This window comes from Mus pahari, chromosome 3, assembly GCF_900095145.1.
Source record: "Mus pahari chromosome 3, PAHARI_EIJ_v1.1, whole genome shotgun sequence".
NCBI lineage: Eukaryota > Metazoa > Chordata > Mammalia > Rodentia > Muridae > Mus > Mus pahari.
Window position 1 is genome coordinate 76812460 of NC_034592.1, and position 24611 is coordinate 76837070.

A 24611-nucleotide genomic window follows, 5' to 3' on the forward strand; every position below is an offset into this window, starting at 1 on the left:
AAAAAAGGGCTGGTGAGATGGCTTAGTGGGTAAGAGCACCCGACTGCTCTTCCGAAGGTCCAGAGTTCAAATCCCAGCAACCACATGGTGGCTCGTAACCATCCCTAACAAGATCTGACACCCTCTTCTGGAGTGTCTGAAGACAGCTACAATGTACTTACATATAATAAATAAATAAATCTTAAAAAAAAAAAAGAGCCTAGTGATGGGAATAGTTGAACTTCTGGTCATCCTGTTTCATAAACAGTATTTTATAAACTACCACAGATCACATAAAAAAGGCAGAACTGTTCCAAGGTCTAGAGTGCAGTCTTGGAGTTGGTCACTTCACTACTTGGTCCTGCCACAACTGAAAGCTTGGCTAAGCACTTGACCTCTTCGGATTGCCCTCATTAGTAAGATGTGTTAGCTTTAGCCTCAATTGTTATGGGGGAAGAATGAGGTATTAGAGGTACTTGGCAGACACTGAAAGCTTTTTACCAATAACAGTGCCTGTCCTTGTTATTGACTCATGGAGATCCTGATGTCAAACGTTTTTACCTGTGGTTACACAGCCCAGCCTGCAGCTCAGGTCTCCTGACTGCTGCTGCTCAGAATGAGGGCTTTTGCATACTTACTTCTCCTTTAGGCCCACCCTCTACCTCCTTCCTGGAAAGTGGCCGTGGATTACATAGCCAAATGATCGCTGGGAGGGTCTGTGGAGAAGGAAGCCGGGTTGCAAGCACTGGTTTCTGTGGTATCAGGCCACACCTGTTGTGCAGAGGACTGGTCTGAACAGGTCTTTTTACATGTTTATGATGTTAGGTATTAAACCTGTGGCTCACACATGCTAGGTAACTGCTCTACCATAGAGCCACAACCTCAGTCCTGGACATTTCTCTTGAAGGTATTTGAAACACACACTGGACCAGTATGTGGAGAGTGACTACACACTCCTGTACCTGCACCATGGCCTGACCAGTGACAACAAGCCCTCCCTCAGCTGGCTACGGGATGCCTACCGAGAGTTTGACCGCAAGTGGGTTGGGACATAGGGATAGGCTCCTGAGCCTAGGGTGGCTAACTCTGGGCTTTGGGTGGTTCTCTTAGTAAGGAACTTATTCCATATCAATGGAGGCAGGACCCCAACAGCCCTGCCCCTTCCTCCACCATTCACAAGCTTCCCACTTGGCCTGCAGGTACAAGAAGAACATCAAGGCTCTGTACATCGTGCACCCAACCATGTTCATCAAAACTCTGCTTATCCTCTTTAAGCCTCTCATCAGGTGAGCGGGCCACAGGTGGGCCACAGAGTCTTTCATACACCCCTCACACAGCAAGCAGATGGCCAGGGTAGCCAGCTTGGGGTGAACCTGTCTGCAGGGAGGGCCAAGGCCTATCGTGAGGCCCAGCCTGACCCAGATCCTTCATTTTACTTCCAGTTTCAAGTTTGGACGGAAGATCTTCTATGTGAATTACCTGAGTGAGCTGAGCGAGCACGTGAAGCTGGAGCAGTTGGGGATCCCTCGCCAAGTGCTCAAGTGAGACAGCTGGGTGGGCCCGTAAGCGGGGGTGCTTGTGGGTCCACTGGTCAGCTGTGTGCTTGTGTTGTTTGAGAGGCAGAGGAACCTGGGTGGGAGTCAGGAGTCTGGGGAAACTGGAGAAAGGCAGTGTCGAGATCCAGAGACAGATCGGGCCCCATTTCAGTCCCAAGCTGTTGGCTGAATCTCTTTAGAGTGTTTTCCGATGTGTTACATCAAGTGGGACTATTTGAGGACATAGGAAATAATCCATGTAAAATCACACAGTGAAGACTTGAAAAAGTTGGCTACAAGACTACAGAGCCGGAGGGCCTGACCCTTGTTCCATCTGCTCCCCTAGGTATGATGACTTCCTCAAATCCACACAGAAGAGCCCTGCGACAGCTCCCAAGCCCATGCCACCACGGCCCCCCCTGCCCAATCAGCAGTTTGGGGTCTCCTTACAGCAGTGAGTATGCTAAAGCCAGGCAGGTCAGGCTGGGGAGGGGGGCTGGACCAGCATGCAGAACCCTAGCTCACCCCTTTGCTCCCTCAGCCTCCAGGAGAAAAGCCCAGGCCAGGAGCCCATTCCCATTGTGCTCAGGGAGACCGTCGCCTACTTGCAGGCTCACGGTGAGTGCCATGCAGCCCAAGGCCTACTGAAGCCACCCCGTCACCCAACTGCCCTGAAAAAACTCTGGGCAGGGCATAGAGAAATGCACTCCCAATGACCCTTCTTGGAACTCCAAGACTGATAGGGTAGGGAAGAGCTCCATCCCCCAGAGTGCTGAGACTCACCAGGCCCCCTTGGTTTCCAGCTCTCACCACCGAGGGCATCTTCCGGAGGTCTGCCAATACCCAGGTTGTACGGGAAGTGCAGCAGAAATACAATATGGGTGAGTGGGCTGTGTGTGCACATTGATGGGATCTCAGTGTGTTTGAGAAGATGAGGCATGCTGGGAGTGCGAGGGCTGTTAGCATGTCCCAGATTTTCTCCTGGCCAGAAGTTTCTGTGTCCTCTGGTGTGGCCACATAGGTCCTACTTCTGCCTGGATGATCCAGGTTTGCTGCCTCAGGTTCAGGGGCTGCAGCCTTGGGTTCAAGCTCATGTAGAGGAGGAATTGTCCTGTGTGACAGTGACCTCCTGCTCTGGGTGGTCTGAGTCATCCCTCGTTACAGAAGAGAAGAGGGGTGCATGGGGTGTCCTGGGGAAAGGCAGCTTGGGCAGAGGACAAGGACAGAGTGAGGCATGGGGCCTGTCGGCCTCGGCTTGCCTAATGCTCTCTCAATCTTTCTCTCCCCCATGAAGGACTGCTGGTGGACTTTGACCAGTACAACGAGCTGCACCTGCCCGCTGTCATCCTCAAGACGTTCCTTCGGGAGCTTCCTGAACCCTTGCTAACCTTTGACCTGTACCCCCACGTTGTGGGCTTCCTCAGTGAGTTCTCTCTTTCCTCCTCAGCTGTGCAAATCCTTTGGAACTGAGCTTTCTCTCGCCCTGCCCCGCAGCCTTGTGGGCCTGAGCAGCTCCCAGGAATTTCAGTTGGGGTTCTCCCCCTTTCCCCCCCCCCCCGCAAGGCTCATCATATCAAGGTTTCCAAAGCTAGTCCTAGTCCCTTGTAACCTAGACACCTCCATTCTTCACAGATATTGATGAAAGCCAGCGAGTGGAGGTGACGCAGCAGGTTCTCCAAACTCTGCCAGAGGAGAACTACCGGGTGCTTCATTTCCTGACTGCCTTCCTGGTGCAGGTGAGCCGGCCCCTGGCCTCCTTTGCCCCCTGGTGAGGTGACAGGGAGGATGCTCTCACTGCTTAGATGCTCTGGAAGGAGCTGCTGGGAGTAGGAGGCAGGGCCAGAGATTCTAGCTGTAGCCCTTTCCTTCCACAGATATCTGCCCACTGTGACCAGAACAAGATGACCAACACTAACCTGGCTGTAGTCTTCGGCCCTAACCTGCTCTGGGCTAAGGATGCTGCCATCACCCTCAAGGCCATCAATCCCATCAACACCTTCACTAAGTTCCTCCTGGATCATCAAGGGGAATTGTTCCCCAGCACAGATGCCCAGGAGGTCTGAGCTCACCACCCTAGCCCCTTCTCTGGCAGCCCGAGTTGGACTTATCCTCCTGGCATTCACTTTACTGGAGTCCGGGGCTCCTGCCCAGGAAGGGGCCCTGAAGCCCCAGGAGATGGAAGTTGGAGCCCACTAACTGGGCAGCCCCTCCTATCCCTCTGCCCAGCCCACCTTACCGGCCCTGGAGGCCTTTGTTACCGTAAGACATTTTCTTTGCCTTATACCTCTCACTGCCTCTCTGGTTGCTGGGCTTGGTTCTTCTAGGATTCAGCCACAGTAAACCTTTTCCTTTTTCCTGCCTGTTTCCCTGGCGAGTGTAGAAGACTACATGCCGGCCGTGCTGGTAGCTGGGGCTGGTCCTCTCTTTCCTGATTACTAGGAAGTGAGCATTGGCCTGGGTGCAAGTTCCCTGTGCCTGCCCTCCCTGCTAATAGGGATGATAAGACCAGAGTTGGCCTGTCACTTCTGCCTCCTGGGACTGTTCTTCCCCAAGTGGTACTGCCCCCAGAGTGTACTATTCCCTCATTTCTGCCATACTTGGCACTTTGAATATCAAGACTCAGAATCTGAGCGTCTATTGAAATGGTCCTGTCCACTCCCAGGGAGAGCCGAAGTGTCTGGTAGGATCAGTCACAGCAGTCCTGGCCCTCCATGCCTTCCATTCATTCTCATGTGCACAGATCCTCAGCCAAAGGCTATGGTAGGTCTTTCAGGTGTGGGGTCCCTTTGATCCCTGCTCTAGCCAGAGATACCAATGTCTCTCACCTTCTGCCTGGGGACTCTCGGAGAGTCAGGAACTCAGAAGCCCTGAAGACTGACAGAGCTTTACTAACAGATCAGCCCTGCTGGATAGGTTCTAGCAGCTTTCTTAGGGGGTGTGGTGGCCACAGGCCCCTTGACTTTCAGAAAGAAGTGATGATTGGTAGCGTTCATTCTATTCCTAATGAAGCCTTGTGACCCTCTTCCTGAAGTCCACTCCCTAATGACAGGGAGGTGCCTGCAGTGGCCTTGCCCTACAGGTGTGACTAGGCATGACAGCTCCAGAGATGGTACTGGCTACCGTGGGATCTGTACTGATGGTCTTGCAGCTGAGGCTGGGCCTGGCCTCCCTGGCTCTTTCCTGCACCACTGTTGTAGCAGGTCTCTGGTGCCACAAGTGCTGCTGACAGTCCCCGGCCTGGGTCACTCTGCTTTTGCCCACTTTTTTGTATAAGTGTTGTTACACTCCATTTACTGAGGAGCCTTTGGACCTCTTGTTTTCCTCCTGCCCAACCCTGTCAGTCTGTGGCAGGGGTGGGGGTGGGGCGCTCTTACTGTGAATCCAGTGTTCACATTTACCACGATTTCCTTGGCACCAATCATGTATTTTACCGTTTGCACTTTTTGTATTTCAATAAAAATGTAAATGAGAAATACCCATTTGGCTGTTTAGGAAGACGTTGGGGGCTGGAGAGATGGCTCAGAGGTTAAGAGCACTAACCACTCTTCCAGAGGTCCTGAGTTCAATTCCCAGCAACCATATGGTGGCTCACAACCATCTATAATGGAATCTGATGCCCACTTCTGGTGTGTCTGAAGACAGCTACAGTGTAATCATATAAATAATAAATAAAACTTAAAAAAAAAAAGGAAGTAAGACCCTGAAATTCATAACCAGACAGGAAGTGTGGTGTAGTTGAGAAAGAGAACTTTAGGAAGTCCCTCCTTAGTCCATCTGCTGTCTGCTAAATTTTCTCGGGGAAATATGAACAAACCTGTACTCCAGATAAGGTACCAATGAATATCCAAATAAAATAAAATAAATCCAAGCCTTCTTGGGGATGGTGACCTCGAGAAGCTGTACCCCAGGGGACTGTGGGGACTGCATAGATGGGGTCCCTCCTTAGCCTTCATCACCTGTATACTTCCAAAATCACATGCAACTGGGGCAGAGTTAGATAGAGCATCTAGTTAGGCCCTGGCTATCCATCCTAAAACTATGCACTTCAGGCTGGCTCATCAGGCTCATCAGAGATTTGCCCACCTGAATGCTGGAATTAAAGGCATATGCCATTGACTCTCTTACAGGCTCTTACCGGTAAGATTCAGGATTGGTTCCCAATTAAGACTATGTCTATTTATCAAAAAATAATAATAAATAAAGGTTCCTCTAGGCTGGGTGGTGGTGGCTTGTACCCAGGGGGCACAATGGATCTCTATGAGCCTGAAGGCAGCCTGGTCTACAGAGTGAGTTCCAAGACAGCCAGGGCTACACAGAGAAACCCTGTCTTAAAAAAAAAAAAAAAAGTTCTGATGACCAGAAATAATATCTTAATGTCTGTGGTAAAAGGCCAGCCTCGTGTGGCAGCTGGCTGGGGTTCAATTTTCATCTTCTCCATTGCCACCTGAGACACAGGGTGTGAAAAGTCTTTCCTTCCCTATTTTGTGTAGTTTTTCTTTTTTCTTTTCTTTTGTGCGATGCAAGGGTGGGACTTTGGAGACAGGGTTTCTCTGTGTGTAGCCCTGGCTGCTCTTGAACTTGGATCTGCCTGCTTCTGTGACACCATGCCCTTGCTTGGTTTAAAAGGCTTACTTCAGACTGGCAGAACACCTGCTTAAGTACAAGAATGTAGATCTCATCCCCCACACTGGAAAAAGGTTTGTTTTGAGCCTGGAATTTAGAGGTTTGCCTGACTCTTACATCCCAAGTGCTGGGATCAAAGGTGTGCATCATCACATCCAAGATAGATCTTATGTGGGTTGTTTTTTGAAACATGGTCTCACTCTGCAGCCAGGTTGGTCTCCGTTCTGATTCTTTTGAATGTAGTGATTGCAAGCGTGAACCATCACTTCTTTTATGTTTTGCAACTGGGAGGAAGTACAAATTTCAGTTGTCAAGGGTAGGTTCCAGATACCTGCCTATTGCTATCAGGAGGTTATGGTGGCCCAGGGTGGGCTTGCCTTTCCTGATTTGGGCAGAGGCAGCCTAGCCAGAGCCACTGGTTCCAGCAGTGTTAAGATAGTGGTTGTAAACACTAGCTCGGAGCTTCAAGGAAGCAGTTCCTTTGCACAGCTGTGGCCTTGATTCAGGTGCCTTGAGACACAAGGCTCTGGTGGTTTAATTTCTTGTAGCAATGCTCAGCTGTAGGCTTGGTGACACTGGAACTGTTTGGGGTAGTGACCCAGAAAAACAGCAGTGCCAGGGAGAGCTGTTTATTTGTGTTGGGATCTTGGCAGGGCCTCTGCAGTTACTCAGGTGCTAGTAAACAAAACCTTGGCAACAAGGCCTCTCAGGCCAAGGTGGTTTTAAGAAGCAGACACATTGTTGGCCATGGAGCAGCTGGAGACTCCAGCCAAAGGAGGCTCAGCAAGCATGTTACTACCATTGCTGACCCAGATTGGACAGCTGTGTTGTTTGGCTGTGTGCTCAAGTGTTATGGTCTGAATCAGATGCAATTTACAAGGGCACCCAGGCTTTTACTGGCAAAGTGGGCTGACTCCATTCTACTCAGCTCTATTCTCAGGCTGATTTACAATTCCCTGATGGTCCCACTGTTGTCCTTGGGCTGGACTTGACTAGGGTGCAGGGGAACGAGCCTACACAAATATCTAGTTGACTTTTGCATCCAGAACTATGTATACATTGGCTCTGCAGTGTGCACTAGGTGTGTACCCATAGCTGGGGTGCATGTGTGTACATCAGACCTAATTATTGCTGGGCTCTACTGCTCTTTGGCACTCCAGAGTCCACTGCCCTTGCTGGACTGTCAGCAGAACAAACCTACACAGGTCACGCCTCCCTGTACTTCCCTCATTTGCTCAGCCTCAACCCTGTCCCTGACATCAGCCACCATGGTGTGTTGCATTCTCTGCAGCTTGTCCTCCCCTCTAGGGATTCTGTGTCCTGCAGTTAGGGTAGTGAGTATACTATGTAGGGGATAGGAAGCTGCTAACAGCAGCCCACCCTCGAAGGAGATTTTACAGGAGTTCTTCATTGAATATTCAACCACATAGTCCTGTCTTGGGGAAATACAAGGGTCTAGAGAGTCAAGGCTGTTAGCTACTTGATTAAGTCCCAAGACTGAAACAGCCTTGAGACTCGGGACTCTGAAATTCAGGCTCCACCCTTCGCTCCCTATGAAAGCTGTTGGTGGCTCAGTGATGCAGAGGTGGGACGGGTGAACTAGTTGTCAAGACATTTGGAATAGGAAGCTATTAAGTACAGAAAACTTTTTATTGGAAATTTCTTGATTATTATATTTCCAGGTGTAGCTCTCATTTCCCAACAAAGCACTGAAGGGGCCTTACCTGGTCCCAGCCTGAGCTTGGCTGCAGTTGGTCTAGAGCCCATCCCTTCCATTGTGTAGGGCTGAAGAGCATAGGCCACCTTGAAGGGTGCTCTGCTCAGCTTCCCTGGCCTCTTCCCTAATAATCTGGGACATAAAGGTTGCTGTCTGCAAAGGCCACTGGCTGAGCCCTGCAAAGAACCTGTGCCCTCACCCCCCTTCAGTTCTGGCTCGGGGTGTGTGTGTGTGTGTGTGTGTAAATCTGGTTTAAGTAGGCCATGAGTGTGCCCCTGACCCAAAGGCTGCAAAGGCATTTGGCCACCACCGCTGGGCACATTTCTCTGTGGCAGCAAAAGCATGCACAGGGGAAAGGCTCCAGTGTTACATGCAGATTACTAACAAGCAGTTGCAAGCCACCTGCTCCAATGCGTAACAGCTGCTGCCAGTGAGGATCCAAGGACAGAGCAACAGGGCAGGCTGGCAGAGGCACTTGACTTACTCAAGCAACAATACCTGAAGGTTTATGTCAACCATAAGCTCAGCTTTGGTTTCTCAAAAGGGAACCAATCCAGCTTGTAAAGGCAGGGCCATGTACAGACTCTGAGATTAGAGGAGGGAGGAAGAGCTCCTTAGTCCTGCTCCAGGCTCAGGGACTTGAGCAGCAGGATACACAGTGCTCCTGGGGCACCATGTGCAACACAACTCTGAGGAATCACCACACTGAACACCCCCGAGATTTCCTGGGGTTCCCAGCGTGCTGGGAAAGCCTAACGCCTGCACACGTCTATACACGCAGCCTGAGGGGGCCGCCTGCCCTTTTCCAGATCATTCCTGATCTCTCCTTAGATGTGACAGGAGTATCCTCACAGCAGCAGCACAGGTGCTGAGCAATCTTCACGGGAGGCCGACATCCCAGAAGAAACCCTCCTCCTTCCCCAAACATACTTCTATAAAATATCTGATTTCTCTGAAAGTAATAAATATTTACCATGGTCTACATCCACGCAGCAGCGATTGAGGGAAAACGAGGAGGAAAAACCTTTCTGTGACTCTCAATAATGAATTCTACAAACAGGCTGTCGTAGCCTTTGGGATGTGGTGGCTAGCTTTGGAATACTTGTCATTTTAGGCAGATTGGCCTGTTATATTGTCAAAAGCACAGGCCTAGGAAGGCAAGGGATGGAAGGTGGGAGATGAAAAGGAGAAAGAAGGTGGGAGAAAGGGAGTGAATGAAACAGAAGGAAGGGGCGGGGAGAGAGAAGGGTGGGAGAGCGGGGTAGTCCAAGAAGTGACACAGGGCCCTCCTTTGCCCAGCTTGGTCTCCTAGGTTTTCTTCCTCTTTCTGCCTTGTCCAGCGTCCCAGCCACCAGCTGGAATATCAGGTGGTTGATGGTAAGGACAAGTAGGTGGGGCCAGCCTCAGGGTAGACCCAGGCAGGAGGCTGGTAGCAGAAAGAACAGATGACACCCTTTGTGAAACAGCTGAGGACAGTCCTTGCTGAGGCTCTGTTACACCCAGCTTCCAGCTTGACAGCCCAAGTCCTCCCCAAGTGAGGCACTGGGCCTCACTGCTGCCATGAGTCTCCAGGAAGTTCAAGAGCAGGGACTTGTAGGTCCCATAGAGGAAGCGCCCTGTCTTTCACCAGAACCAGCATGAATGCTAGGGAACAGCTGAAGAAGAGAGGGTTCTCTGCTGGGTCCACAGAAGGGGTGCTGCAGACACTCGGGACACTTTTACTGCAGGGTTTCGACAAAGGCATCGAATTCTCGGACATTCTTCTCATGCACAGCCAGCTTCTCTGGTAAGGAGTCCTGTAGCAAGCAAGAAGAGGGGCTTACTCCAGCAGGCCTTGAAGAGGCAGCCAGTCATCAGTGGAAAAATCAGGAACTGGGCAGTGCCAGGCAAACTAACAGGTAGGGATACTGGGCTGAGAGAAGGGACAAATGCAGGGTGGGGAACAGAGGGCAGGGCTTATGGTGTGTCACAGGGCTGCTGAATCCCAGTGAACCACAACTCATAGGATAGGTAAACAAAGCCAAAATCATGACAGTGGGAAAATAAAGATGAAATATCCTTTGTATAACACACACACACACACACACACACACACACACACACACACACGTGCGGGCGCACACACACACACACACACACACACACAGATGCATGTACAGGAGATACTAGAATCAAACTGCATTTTTTGTTGTTTTTCAGACAGCATTTTCTGGGTAGCCCTGGCTGTCTTGGAATGCACTTTTTAAACCAAGCTGGCCTTAAACTCAAGAGATCTGCCTGTTTCCACCTCCCAAGTTTATTGGTGTGTGTCCCTCCCCCACAAATCCCTGTATCTTTAGACCTCAGTGAGCCCAGGAAATTTTAAAGGGGGACCTCCCCCACCCCCGTACTTTTTGGGTGTCAAAAGGCCCTAGGAAAATAGGGACAGCCACTGAACTTGGCTGATACAGGTCTGTGGAAGGTCTGGACACTTGCATCGTTAGACTGGCTAGACTTATGGGGTGGCTGAAGTCTTTTTGTGATTGTCCAAGAAAAAGACAATCACAAGCTGCCAGCCTGTCCCAAAGACCTGGGCCTCCCTAGAGGCTGCCTGCCTCTTGATCAGGGCTAAGCAACAGAAACTATACCAGCAGGGTAACCTTCCACAGTGGGGTTAAACATGAGGAACCGGAGAAAAGTTGGTGGCTTTAGACACTAAAGTGGCTTGGACACCTGAGGGAAGTGTGGGAACCACTGCCCAGGTGAAAGGCAAGCCTCAGCTAGCACTGACTAGTCTCACAAGTGGAGTCCTTGGACCTTGTTCCTTCTAAGTACAAGCCAATTATCACACAGCTAAGCTCAGGAGACCCCCCCTACACACACACACACACTTGAGGATCAAACCTTTCTGACTGTTACTATAGGCAAGTGACTCAATCAAAAATGTTCCCTTCTGTATGAACACTTATTTTATAAGACTCATGGTGAAGCACTGAGCTTTAGCTATGTTTTGCTGGATGGGATAGGAATGAGGTCTGCAATTCAGTGGTAAAGTACTTGTCTTACATAGGCAAGGCTCAGGGTTTGTTCCCAGTTAGACAGACAGACACGGACAGACAGACAAGAAGTGTGTAAGAGTGTTAGTTTGTGTGCTTAGACATACCCATTTAAGTTAAGGAGAGGTGTGGGGGCACACTTTGAATCCCAGCAGAGGCAGGCAGATTTCTGAGTTCATGGCCAGCCTGGTCTACAGAATGAACTTCAGGATAGGCAGGCCTATGAAATTCTATGACAAAAACAAACACTGAACTAATACTTAGTGTTCTCTCCTCACCATTATTGTTGGGCATGACTTTCTGCTAAATCAAACCAAGAACATTTCCTGGGGCCTCAGATTTCTGCAGGGCACACAGTCCTACTCCACAGTGAGACCTGATCATCTCATAGCATAAGTGCCCGAGTCTGCAGTTTGTTCAAGGCACTCTTCAGATGCAGGAAATAGGAAATGCTTTCTGCAGAGATGCTGTGATCAAGTCTGTCTCAGGACATGAGAAGAGCTGAGTGCAGAAGGAAGCCCTCCAAGAAGACAAGAATGCTGACCTCAGTCAGGACCAGCGTGTCCTCTGTCCCGTCCATGGGTCAGCCTGGCAGCAAGCAGCAGGCCCAGCAAGTGTGAGCAGCACCAAGAAAGCACAGAGAAGAGCCAGCTGTGCGGCGCTGAGAAAAAGCACTTATTGTGCAATCCTAATAACAGGAGTTTGGTTCTTGGAACCCAGGTAAAGGCAGGAGACAGCAACTCTACTAAGCAGTCCTCTGATCTGAGCTCCACACATGTGTTGTGGCATGTACATGACCTCCCTCCTGCCACATTACATGCACAAACACACAGTAAGTATTTTTAAAGTGCTGTGAACAAGAAAACAAGCTCAAGGCAATTTAGGATGAATGCCAGGCACCATGGAGTGTGATCAAGGGTGAAAGCCAGCTAAAAAGACTCCTTTCCTCTTTCAGCAAAGACAGAAGGCAAAGGGAAGGATGGAGTAACAGGAAGAAAGTTCTAGACCTGATGCACAGGAGTGGCTATCCCATGAGGAGAGGAGGCTGGAGGAAGAGGCCTGGGAGGGAAGGGGTTTCCATACCAAGTCTTCCGCCATAGACTGAGCTCCGAAATCTATGGAGAGGCTGCTCAGCTGAGGGGGATTCTGAAATTCACGATAGAAGGTCCCCAAGTCCATCGGAAGAATGTCGTCTTTAGAAAAAGCTGGTTTCTTTAAAAAAAAAAAAAAAAAACCAACACAAACTTGGGTTAGTTCATCTTTGAACCATGAAGAATTAAAAAAAAAAAAAGTTAATCTATGTACAAGGCTATGTATGTAGTCTATGTATGTAATCAGGGATTAGCCAAGAAAAGTGTCTTCTAGGCTCACCTAAGGGGGAGGAAGAGTCTTTTGCACCTTGCTCGTCTGGACTACGATCTAGTCCTGGTGATGTCACTCCTCCCCCTGCTTAGGCTTATGACCTAGACCCTTAGACCCTTCCAACTCCTCCTAAGGAAAGGGCTTTTGGAAAACCCATCCAAGATGAATTTCAAGCAAAGACATGACATTAAAAGTCCTCAGGCCTCGAAATGCTTCCCCTTGTAGCCTGTTGTCCACCCCATCCTGAGGGAGATCCTTTGTTCACAGGTAACAGATGCTGCTAAGTTTACTCGCCAGAGACCAGCAAAGACCAAGGGTGGTGATGGCAACTTACAAAGTCAATCATAACAAAGTCGTCATGTGTGCTGCCCCCGCTGCCCCCGCTGGAGCCATCTGAGTGCAGGCTGCCATGGAGGGGAGATGTGGTCTCTGGGGAGTCCGGGGGATTCACCTAATTCAGAATAAGGCGGTCAGTATAGACTCCGTGAGGAGAATACCGATTACTGTGACTGACAGTTACGGTAGGAATATATTGCTAAAGAGGGCATGGAGGTGCATGCCTGTAATCCCAGCACTCAGGAGGCTGAGGGAGGATTTCAAGTTGGGGATTTTCCTGCACTACACAGAGTTCCAAGGTTTCACCTTTGTAATAAGCCTCTATCTCAAAACAAAGATGGCTGGGGATGATTGAATGCTGGCTGCAAATCCAGAAGCCAAAAGGCCTGGCTTAGGTCCTGTGGAAGACTGAGTGCCCAGGAAGGATGAGCACTGTCCCATCTACTGGACCCTCGCAGTCGCTGGTGAGCTCACCATAGGGTCAGCATCCTCCAGCTCCAAATTCTTGGGAGCAAACATAGCGAAAGGTATGTCCAAACTTGTCACAGTCACCTGCAGAGAGAAAGGAGAAAAGAGCTCCTGCCTGTCCCTCCCCAGTACACATGGTTCTTACAGGATGCCAGCCTGGAGCCGGAAGCCCATCATGCGACCCTGGCTTCCTTGCCTCCCTGTCCTCTATATGTTCACAGCAGAGGATTATGGTACTCTGGCCGGGAATGCTTAGTCATAGTTACTAAGGAACAATATATCGCAGTATAGGTCTGCTGGTTATTATTCCTCCTCAAACTTGCACACACACAAATTTTGTAAGCAATTTCAGCAACTCTATAGGACATTGTGCAGGGGACCTTACTCTAAGAACACAGATAAGCACTTAGGCATTAGCAGAAGGAATCACCTGATTGATGGGTTTGTTGACAAATGCTCCCACTTTTCGGACAAAGATAGTCTCCAAGATGTCATGGGGTGATGCCCGTCCTTCACTGCTGTTAGATACCGTCTCAGTGTCCTCACTAAAGAAGAAATGGAAAGTGGGTGCTCGCTCTCAACCCACAGACCATCTCTAGTGCCTGTGGAGTCACTGCAGACACAGCCTGCGGAAGAAGTCTGTCCTGACTCTTGGCTTGGAGGACGATGACTTGCTTGAACAACTAAAATGTTCGCATGTGAATGGAACTTTACATTGTAAAAGTGTGAGCTCAGGTAAATCCTATCAGAAATACCAGAGACAATCCAATACATTATCCAGACACAATAAGCAACGCTCACACAGCTACAGCTTAGGATTCATCCATACCATAACCAACCTCACATTTTAGCCCCTGTTTCCGATTCCCTAAAACACCATAAGGCCCTCTAGTTTAAAGCTGAGTTTGGCGATCCATCTCTAATCTCAGCACTGAGAAGGCTTCTGAGTTCCTAAGACCCGACAGTCAGAGCCCTCACCACCCAGGATCCACATCTTCAGCTCCTCCCAGACATCAGCACCAGAGTCCAGGATCAGAAAAGTGGAGTGCCAAGTGAGTCACAGATACTCCTTTGATTGTGATTGGGGCTGGGTTGACAACAGATCAGCATTTGATAAGACAGGAATAAAATAAACTATTTTTCCTGAGTGGCACATACAATTTTCCAAACATTTCCCCTCCCACCACTATGGCAATGAAAAAGTACATCGGGGATTTTTCCAATGGAAAACTTCCAGGGGGAGGAGCATGTTATTCTTGTTATCCTACGGCTGTCCAGATCAGGGGACACAGGGAAGGAGATCTTGCAGTGCAGCTTTCCAGAGACAGTAGGGGTGCAAATTACACAAACATATGTGTGCGTGTGTGTGTGCACGTACATGCTCAGACAATGTTTAAAAAAAAAAAAAAAAAGGAAAAGCCCTGCTATTCTTAGCAGCTAAACCCCAGATAGGTTCCTTACATACCAGCTGCAATATTAGACACTCATCAAAGACCTTTAAGTCTTACACCTTGGGAACAAAAACTGCCAAGCCAAAGTCTGTGTGTATCAGGGTAGCCAGCTCCCTGGATGGCCATGACGGGAACTCACCTGCTTGAGGGCGTGGCAGCACAGTGGGTCCCATCAGAAGGCATGTGCATCACCAGTCTCTCGGGATCAGCCTGGGCACCATGAGTGGGGTGGCTGGGAGCAAGAGGTACCCCGCCTTCCTTCCCAGGAACCATCAGCTTTGGAGGGAACAGAAAGACAAAGTGAATGATGGCAGTTCGAAGCAGCTGGTGAACCTCATAAGCTTTCCCATCTCCAGGGCTTCCACCAGGTAGGCAGCCATCATGGACCTTAATTCTCTTGGGATGCGGCTACTGGAAGACATGCGTGGTGATGACGACAAAGGGAGAAGGCAGAGAGACAGAGAAACCCTGGCAAAGTCATTCCCTTCCAAAAGCTGGGGATCCACCCACTTAGAAAATTACTAAAGTCCTCCAAGTTACTCTGTTGCTCCTCAGGAGAGGAGGCAGCCCTGGGAAGCCCACAGTCCTCCCCGTCTTGAAAGGTACCTGGTGAGCGTGTGTAGTGTTTAAGCCAGCAGTAAACACTACTGGATAAGCCAGGTCAGCCGATCCAAGGCCCAGGACAGCAGGCTGATAGGAAAGGCGAGAGCTTGAGAGCTGAGCAAGAGAACAGGCAAGGAGAAAAGGCAATCCTAGCATGTGACCCATGCTAGAGCTCAGCAGAGTCAGGAGCAGACCCCAGTAGGATGAGGGCCAAGGGTGGGCCAGGCCTTTTCAATAAGGAAAAAGAGACTTATTTGATCTGGGATTGGGACTCCAGCTCGAGAGCTTCCCAAGGACCTTTAGTGAGTGTCTGGCTCCCCAGTTCCCTGTTTCCAGCCCAGCAGGTCCCCTGGGTACAATCCTGGGGCACATATCCCAAGTGACCCTATTTTCTCCCCATCCTTGAGATCCATTTGAAACTAAAGCAATCTTCTCTAATCACACCTCTATCACCCTTGGGTATAGACGGCTCCTATTTATATTGAAAATAGAAAGATTACCAGTCCTGGACTGTTTATTTGGAAATCCGATATAAATAACTCTGTGTACTTTTCACATCAACGGAAGGAGGGGGGGGTAAATAAAAACCACTATTTTTGGTTGCTGGGTTGTGGCTATGTCCTGCTAAAATCAATTACCAAGCCTTAAAATAATCCCACAGCACACTTGGGAACTAAACAACTATAGCCTATACTCGGTTTTCATTTTGTTAAGTAGAAAGAAGCCATCTGTTCATCCCCATTTTCCCATTATGAACTCACTTGATGGGAAAAGGCCAGTCCTGCCATGGGGACCCTCAGAGTGTCCGTCACCACAGGAGTAGGGGTCTGAAAATGTGCCTTTGTGACAGTAAACACACACTGTGCACAGACACACAGAGAGACAGAGAAACAAGAAAAAAAAGAAAAGGGACTTGAGAAAGAAGTGGGGGAACCCTCCAGAGGGGGCAGCAGTGAGCAGTGGAACAGAACCTGAGGCAGGGAGAAGAGGGCAAGCGCTTCCAGGAGGGGCACCTTTAGCTCAGGGTGGGCCTCTTTGACAGGCAGCCGGGAACGAACTGACTCGAGTGGGAATGACATGGCAAAACAGAAGCCTGAGCCAGGCATTAGTCTGTCGTTAGCTGAAAGGTGTGGGAGGACGTGAGGGAGCAGCTCCCTCAGGAGAGCCTAGAGCCTACAGAGATCAACCTCAGAACTGAGGGCCTGGCCTTGCTCAGGAAGCCCACCCTCAGCTTGCAGAGACCATGGGAAAAAGCTGAAATTTGCTGGCTATATTATCAGTAAGCTTAGGTGTACATTTCTGTATGACATCCTGGGAATGACTGGGTATACGGTGAGTGTGTGCGTGTGTATAGTCTAGCAGTTGGGAGAACTTGAGAATAAAAGCTTGGGTGTGCTAAACATTTAGGAGTCCAAAGCTACTTTATACACGCTAATTATCTGGTGTTCTCCTGTTTCAGCTTTAAGTCTGAGTGCCACGCGTGTAACGTGGCAGAAATGGTATCTCCTAGTCCCCCCAAAATAAATAATATAGTAAAAAATTTTTAATGGAAAACAAAAACAATAAACCTCCCAATTAACAAGCCGGGCGGTGGTGGCACACGCCTTTAATCCCAGCACTAGGGAGGCAGAGGCAGGCGGATTTCTGAGTTCGAGGCCAGCCTGGTCTACAGAGTGAGTTCCAGGATAGCCAGGGCTACACAGAGAAACCTTGTCTTGAAAAACCAAAAAAAAAAAAAAAAAATCTCCCAATTAACACATTGGTAGCTGAGCATGGAAACACATGCCTGATCCTAGCACCTAGGAGGTGGGGACAGAAGGATCAGGCATTCAAAGACAGTCTTGGCTGCACTGCAAGTTGTGAGACCTTGTTTCAAACAAACAAAAGAAGTCATGATGTGCATGCTCGTAATCTCAGAAGGCAGAGAAAAGGAGAATGGCCACGAAGTCATTCAGAGCAGCCTGGCCCATGTAGTGTGCTCTAGGTCAGCCAAGGATGCATAGCAAAACACTATCTCAAAAACAGAAACCTAAACAAGTCAGATGGGAAGAGGATGAAGCAATGAGGCAGAAGGTAAAGGAGCCTGAGAAGTGCAGGGTGATGTCAGGCTCAGCCCGTGCCCATCACGTAAGCCCGTGGCTGTGCTTCCTGGGGATGCTGGCATCAGAATTCAGGGCAGGACTTACTGTTTGCCACTCAAGACTCACTCACGTGGAAAAGTTAGTGGTTGGGATGCTTGGATAGAGAACGTAGCCAGGCAGATAGAGAACTGCGTCAGCTTTAAGAAAAACAGTGCTTCTGGATGTTGTTAAGTAATTCCTGCTCTTTGGTACATATTCTACTATTACGAAGAAATTTATTACTTATTAAGAAAGTAAAAAAGGAGTAGTAGTAGATGCCTTTAATCCCAGCACTCGGGAGGCAGAGGCAGGTGGATCTCTGAGTTCGAGGCCAGCCTGGTCTACAGAGTGAGTTCCAAGACAGCCAAGGCTACACAGAGAAACCCTATTTTGAAACAAACAAAAAAACCAAAACAAAACAAAAAAAATGGAGCAACTAAAATCAACACATGCATGTTAGAGTGACCTCATCACCAAAGGGCATAGATAAGTTTAGACAACATTCCCTAAGGCCCACAAAAATACACACAGCCCCCATAACCCTTTTCCTACCTGGGAGGGAGGGGATGTGGAAAAAGATGTGGTACACACTTCCTGAGAGTCTTCCACTGATGGGTATGTGACTCCTGCATCCTCAGCAGTTCTACAGAGGGGGAGGGAGAAAGGAAGGAACAATGATGGAGTTTATATAACCATGGTAGCCGACTTCAGAAAGTATGCAAACAGTGGTTAGGAAAGGCTGGGAGCCGTGTCAACAAGTTCTAGGCAGAGATTATAAAGCCAGACGGCAAACCAAAAACCATTTTTCATAGTTCACAAACTCCTGACATCTTGTAGTCCCCAAATAACAAGGAGGAGGTGACATCATGGCCACGTTCCTGAACACCCAGTTAGTTCCTAGATACGGTGGCTCAGGCCTTGGCGCACCTAACAAGCAGCAGCGAGAATGAAACGAGCCTTTTCATTTCTGCCCACATGGCCAGAGGCTGCTATTACTTAGCTGCAGCTTGGGGGAGTCTTCCCAGCCCGTACCTGTAATTGCAGGGGTGCATAGGGGAGGAGCTGGGATAGGGACGGTCAACAAAGTGGTCAATGATGATCCCCATGATGGGTGGGGTCCTCTCAAACTGCCTGTAATGCAAGAAGCACAATACAGTATTTGTTAGAATTTCTTCCAAGTCACCTTCAAGTCCAGAGGGCCCATTATGTCATAATCACTTCAGGTCTACCCAGAGCCACAACTCTACTTCTGCACAGCTTGGCTAGGGGCACCATGACAGTGATACATTCATATTCATTCTCTCTCTCTCTCTCTCTCTCTCTCTCTCTCTCTCTCTCTCTCTCTCTCAAATGCATTCTGGAAAAGGGTGGCTTTCAGCTCTGGTCAGCATGAACTGTAGTTTTAGCCTTGGAGCTCTGGGGAAGCAGGAACTTTAACATCCTTGGAAAGCTCTTATGGACCCCCGACCTCTTCCTCACCTGGTGGACATGAATGCCAAGTTAATTCTATAAGCACAGGAAAGAGTGAGGGTGCCCACAGGGGTGCCCACTGTTCCAACTCGAACTGTCTGGAAGCCTGGAAGAGAGGACATATCAACAGGTGTCCAGAGAAGGCTGACAGCGCTCCCAGCCTAGGTCACTGCATTACTTGCTTACTCAGCATATGAGGAAAGCAACTTCACTCTTGTGTGTTTTCACACTATCATGTATTCTCTATTGACCCAATATTTAAAACAAAACAAAACAAAACAAAACAAAACAAAAGACAGAGGGATTTGGTGGCATGCACGTCTTTAATCCCAGCACAAGGCAGAGGCAGAGGCAGAGCAGAGCAGAGCAGAGACAAACCACAAGGAAAGCACTGGGTCAATGGCACAGGGCTTAATCAGCATGCAGGATGGGGAGGAGAAAGACATGAGAGAGGTGAGAGAGGGGAGGGAAGGAAGGACAGCAGAGGGGAGGGAAAAAGAGGGGAAGGGAATGAGAAACTCCACACACTGAATTCCTGCTGAAACTTCTCAAAAATTAATATTTCAATCCTGGTAGCTCCTCAGTCAACCGATGCGCCTCTTTATGTTTCCTTACTGTATTATACAGTTTAAAGTTATGGTGTGCTATACATGGTTAGTCACATAGCCAAGCAGCAATTGAGCCCATCTCTGAAGTCAGTACAGCTCTTAATACCACAAATGTTTCTGGCCTGAACGCATACATACCTTCTCCTAAGCCATTCAGCTGAACTTCCCCAAAATAAATCCTGTAGGGAATGAAAAAAAGAAATGACACCCCAGTCTACACTCTCAAAGGCCATGGCTAAAACACCAAGAAACAGCCTAAACAAGCCCCGCTTTCTCATCTGCACAGACAACTTCCCTCACTTAACTAAGCCCTGGGCACAAACACCCATAAGGTGAGAGCTACATAAGACACAATGACCCATAAGCCTTTAATCCCAGCACTCAGGTGCCAGAGGCAGGTGAATCTCTGTGAGTTCAAGACCAGCCTGGTCTACATAGCAAGCTCTAGGATAGCCAGGGCTACACAGAGAAACTGTCTCAAAAACAAAAACCAAGAGAGGAAAGAGAGAGAGGGAGGGAGGGAGGGAAAGGGGGAGAGAGAGAGAGAGAGAGAGAGAGAGAGAGAGAGAGAGAGAGAGAGGAGAAGAGGAGAGAAAAGGAGAGAGAAGGAGGGAGGGAGATGGAGGAGGAAAACAAGCTGAGATGGCAGAAATGGCCAGCTCATCCATAAATACCCAAGCTTCTGTGGCAGGGCCTTTACCTGTGGCAAGGCCATTGCATCCACCCTTAAACTGTTTCTTGTAAGGCTTTTGCCACAGCAACAAGAAAAGTAACAGACACAAGAAGAAATGAGTGAAGACTAAAAAGATCTATTACAGCCAAGTTAAAAGTCTAATTCTCAACAAACACACAACTTGATGTCTGAGAGAGAAATATACACAGGCTATTAGGGAACTGTCAAGAAAGTTAAGGAAGACTTGGTAAATATCCTCAGTAAGTTTGCTTCCATATGTATAACTGGCAATTATCTTTGGTCCCTCCATACTAATATGGTAGTCCTACAGCTCAGCTCTACATTTGACAAAGGTTAAAATCAACAGCTCATCTGCAACACAAAGCATTCTTGATGACTTTACTACATCCCCTCCCCAAAAACCTACCAGGCAAAGAAAAAAGGGGACGGATCTGATGCTCCACCCTGTCCACCTAGGCCTGGTCAGCTACTGTCCTCTCTATGTGCAGTCAGTGATCTGTGGTTCTAGGTCATCCTGTTCTACAAAGCACACTCCAGGACAGCCAGGGGCACATGGAAAGACCTGTCTCAAAAACACCAACTTCCACTCCCCCACAAAAGAGGGAAAAACCCCACCACTAAGTACAGGGTCTCTATCCCTCGTATACTGCTTGCACTAAAATGGAACTCAGTAAAACACGCTTAGGTGAATTACTGACCTCACAGACGATACTTGAACTGCTGACGAGTTCCTTTCAGCTACAGACAAATGCTCTTAAACTGAATTAGCACTCTGTCAGCCCTAATAAGTTGACTTTAGCTCTGGAAGAGAAGAGGCTACAGAATCATTCATGGAAGCTGATCTGTTTGCTCTCCTGTCACCCAGGATGGCCTCATAGAGTTAAGCAGCTGAGGAGGAGTTTGAACACTTGATCCTCCTGCTTCCATCTCCTAAGTGATGGGATTAAAGGCGTGCGCCACCACTGCCCAGCATAAAGCTTTTTTTTTTTTTTGAAAGAAAATTAAAATTGGCTGGGCTTAGTGGCACACACCTTCCTCCCCTCCCAGCAACTAGAAAGTAGAGGATGTCTCTGAGTTCCAGTCCACCCTGGTCTACATAGTAGTAAGCACCAGGACAGCTAAGACTCCATAGTGAGACACTGTCTGGGGGGGGGGGGTGTCAAGAGAATAACTAAATAAACAAACAAATGTGTGTTTGCAGGAATTTATCATCCTGTACTGAACTGGAACTGTACTGAGACAAAAGGGCAGTTGGTCTAGTGAGTCTGAAGAGCTGAGGTTCATGAGGACAGTTGCAAAACTATAGAACTATAAATAATCAAGAACACTTGAATGGCAGACAATGTGGACTGTAAGGAGGCTGAGAAGTAAAGCAAGATCCTTGATATTTACCTGTACAAAATTACATATTCATGCCCTTGCTTCCTGGAGAGTCTATAGGCTGGTGTCACCCTCGTAATAGCGAGAAGAGACTTCAGCAGCAGTGACAATCGGTTGTATACAGTATAGGAAACTTTGATTTCTTTGTCACACCTGAGGAGCACAAAGACACTGCCAGTCTATCCTTAGGAACGCAGCAACTCTGCAAAACACATTCTTAACTAAAGATGCACTTAGAGCTCTACCAACACATTGCTGAAGTAAGCCAGCGTATGCTTCTTCTTATATTAGACATAGGCAAGCACCAGAACCCACTATGTTTTTATCTACTTTTAAAAAGCAGTATAAAAACAACCCAACAATATTGCAAATTGTACTCAACCTGCTGCTTATTTTCAAGGTTCTGTCTTATGAGCTATTTAGTTGTATACTGAAAATCTGGAGGAAAAAACTTACTTGGTACAAAAATTTTGGATAATAATTTATCTACTTTCTATTCTAGAAAAACAAATGTCCATACTCCACACATGTTCTATTTGAAAACTCAAGCTTCAGGGCTGGAGAGACAGCAGTTAAGAGCACTGACTGCTCTTCCAGAGGTCCTGAGTTCAGTTCCCAGCAACCACATGGTGGCTCACAACCATCTGTAATGAGATCTGATGTCCTCTTCTGGTGTGTCTGAGGACAGCTACACTGTACTTGCATATATTAAATAAATAAGTCTTTAAAAAGAAAAAAGAAAACTCAAGCTTCAGGCAGGTGGTGAGCTAATCTGTCTTGAAAAACAAAAAATAGGGAAGGAGTAAAATCCCAGCCCATCGCAGGGCGGAAGACCTCACTGAGGCCAGCCATGTGGCCGGGTCTCACAGGGGACTTCATCAGAGAACGAGCTGTTCTCTGGGAAAACAAGAAATCCTTTGCATGGCCGCTGTGGCTCCTTTCTCCATCCTGAGTGACTCGCCCTGGACACACGCCCCCCTGAAGGTCATCTCTGTGCTAGGCTGGAAGCCAAGCATGAAGCCAGTCATAGCCAAGCCTGCTGGCTCTGCTGAATGGTCAGAACGCCTCTCTGTGGCTGACAACAAAGCCTGCTTTCACATGATGTCACTGCTTATCCTCAGCCACCATAACCAAGTAGTCTGACACAGAAACACTTACTTTTCGTTCATTTCAAGACACCAAATTTCCAACTCCATAGAATCTCCCTACAGACAGGACAAAAGAAATACATTTCAATTATCAGAAACCATCTGAATTGTCTCCTGTAAAGTATCATACAAACACAAGAAATATTGGAGACTACAAATAAACCAAAAGGAAAAAAAACACAACTTATTGAAAAATAGCAACTTTCTAAAAAGTTGGATCATGCCATATGTACCATGTTTATCTTTAACAAACATGGAATTTTCCTTTGAACTAAAAATGAGAGGAGGAGACAGAGAAATAAAGACTGAGAGACTGGACTTTATTATCTTTTGCTATACTGGGGATCGCCTCCAGGCTTCATGCTCTCTGTGAGTCTCCTCAGCGACACAAGCAGAATCTCCACATTCCATGTCCATGGTTACTCTGTATACTACGACTATCATTTTATTCAGCCACATCTCATATTTTTTTAGTTACTTCTACTTTTTTAAACCACTACAATAAAAATAAATAGCATTGAGGCAAGGCATAGTGGTCTACACCTGAAATCCCAGAGCTTGGGAAGTGAAGGCAAAGAGCATCAGGCATTCAAGGTCACCCATGGCTGTGGAGCAAGCTTAGACTATCTGCAAGTCTAGACTATCTGCGATTTTGTTACAAACAAACAGGGCTGGAAGAGAAAAAAAAAAAAACCACACTGAGAGAGACATGGTCTCTGTATACATCCTCAATCTCCAGCACATTTCTAGATTTAAGGTAGCTGGCTTAGAAAACAGACTGTTCTCAGTTTACCCTTTCTTCCTTAGAGTTGGGGTGGGGCCGCAGCGTGCACACTGAAGCCAGAGTACCATCCTGTACCTGGTGCTGGTTCTCTGCCACTACACAGATTCAGGGAGCAAACGTCAGTCATCAGGCTTGATGACAAGCACTTCACACTGAGCCATACCACCAAACCTAGGCTCTGCTTTCTGAGATGGCCTGATGCTCACTTAGGCTGAACACACGTTAAAATTGGAACAGGAGAGTCTCATATAAGATCCTTCTGCTTCCATTTCCCTAGTGTGGGATGAAGGTGAGGCATCACACTGGACAGGAGTATATGGTTTGAATAGCATTTTGCAGGGCTCTGCACACACACCCAGGCTATACTTGTCTCCATCTCCAGCCCTAAAACTTTGATGTACCTTTTTTTTTTTTAAGATTTATTTATTATTATATGTAAGTACACTGTAGCTGTCTTCAAACACCCGATGTACCTTTTCTAAACCACCCTTTAGAAAGGCTGAGAATTTCCAAGTGATGGGAGAGCCTTTCACTTCAGTTCTACAAGTGCCAATTTTTAAGTGACATCTGTCATGATAAATATTATTTGGGAGTTTCTACACTACCTTTCATAAATTAGTTCCCAAATAAAAGACACAAAACATGTATATTTATGGGCTGGTGAGATGGCTCAGCGGGTAAGAGCACCCGACTGCTCTTCCAAAAGTGCAGAGTTCAAATCCCAGCAACCACATGATGGCTCACAACCACCCTTAACAAGATCTGACTCCCTCTTCTGGAGTGTCTGAAGACAGCTACAGTGTACTTACATATAATAATAAAAAAACAAAAACAAAAAAAAAACAAAACAAAAACATGTATATTTATAATGGGTCTTAAAGCATTAGAGCTGGGCAGGTAACAACCTCTGTTATTTTGTCTACTTAACCATCAATATCACTTGAGATTTTAAGTAAATTTAGAATGTCATTACAGTTCAAATGTGTTGCTTTTGAAATTAAAGAGTTACACTGATTTAGAATCGAGGTGAAATATTTGAGCAGGGTGGTAGCACACTTCTTTAATACTAGCACACAGGAGACAAGAGACAGGCAGATCGCTGTAAATTCTAGACTATAGTGGTCTACACAATGAGGTCAGGGTGGGACTTCCTGCTGATAAAATAAAGCCTAAAATCCAAAATGACACATTTTTTTCTTACAGGTTCTATGTAATTTTTGTGTAATAGTAAGTAAGAATGTTCTTAGTAATTTAAAAAATAAATGCACATCAATCTTAAATTTATATGAACAAAAAGG

At 47.7% G+C, this 24611-nt stretch overlaps 2 protein-coding genes across 9 annotated transcripts in view; one reads left to right on the forward strand and one right to left on the reverse strand.

Annotated features, from left to right (window-relative positions):
• The window catches only part of Arhgap1 (Rho GTPase activating protein 1), a 22103-nt gene extending 17120 nt beyond the window's left edge, over positions 1-4983 (forward strand). For both annotated transcript variants that reach the window (XM_021192271.1, XM_021192269.1), the window contains 9 exons: positions 887-1018; positions 1179-1265; positions 1422-1520; positions 1861-1968; positions 2056-2132; positions 2318-2395; positions 2809-2937; positions 3147-3250; positions 3389-4983. In XM_021192271.1, coding sequence (XP_021047930.1) covers positions 887-1018; positions 1179-1265; positions 1422-1520; positions 1861-1968; positions 2056-2132; positions 2318-2395; positions 2809-2937; positions 3147-3250; positions 3389-3577 — 1003 coding nt within the window. In that variant the 3' untranslated portion in view covers positions 3578-4983. The remainder of the gene's footprint in view (positions 1-886; positions 1019-1178; positions 1266-1421; positions 1521-1860; positions 1969-2055; positions 2133-2317; positions 2396-2808; positions 2938-3146; positions 3251-3388) is intronic.
• A 1656-nt stretch (positions 4984-6639) lies between these two features.
• Positions 6640-24611, reverse strand: part of Atg13 (autophagy related 13) — a 38980-nt gene continuing 21008 nt past the window's right edge. The window contains exons 5-18 of one of the 7 annotated variants that reach the window (XM_029536379.1): positions 22540-22586; positions 21394-21534; positions 19446-19486; positions 18709-18805; positions 18262-18360; positions 17782-17872; positions 15871-15969; positions 15113-15196; positions 14646-14782; positions 13486-13600; positions 13062-13139; positions 12586-12702; positions 11973-12101; positions 6641-9650 (exon numbers count right to left, since the gene is read on the reverse strand). In XM_029536379.1, the coding sequence (XP_029392239.1) occupies positions 9573-9650; positions 11973-12101; positions 12586-12702; positions 13062-13139; positions 13486-13600; positions 14646-14782; positions 15113-15196; positions 15871-15969; positions 17782-17872; positions 18262-18360; positions 18709-18805; positions 19446-19486; positions 21394-21534; positions 22540-22586 (1353 nt within the window). In that variant the 3' untranslated portion in view covers positions 6641-9572. Of the gene's footprint in view, positions 9651-11972; positions 12102-12585; positions 12703-13061; positions 13140-13485; positions 13601-14645; positions 14783-15112; positions 15224-15870; positions 15970-17781; positions 17873-18261; positions 18361-18708; positions 18806-19445; positions 19487-21393; positions 21535-22539; positions 22587-24611 lie in introns of all 7 variants that reach the window. The other 6 variants (XM_021192090.2, XM_029536380.1, XM_029536382.1 and 3 more) reach the window with 6 other exon arrangements.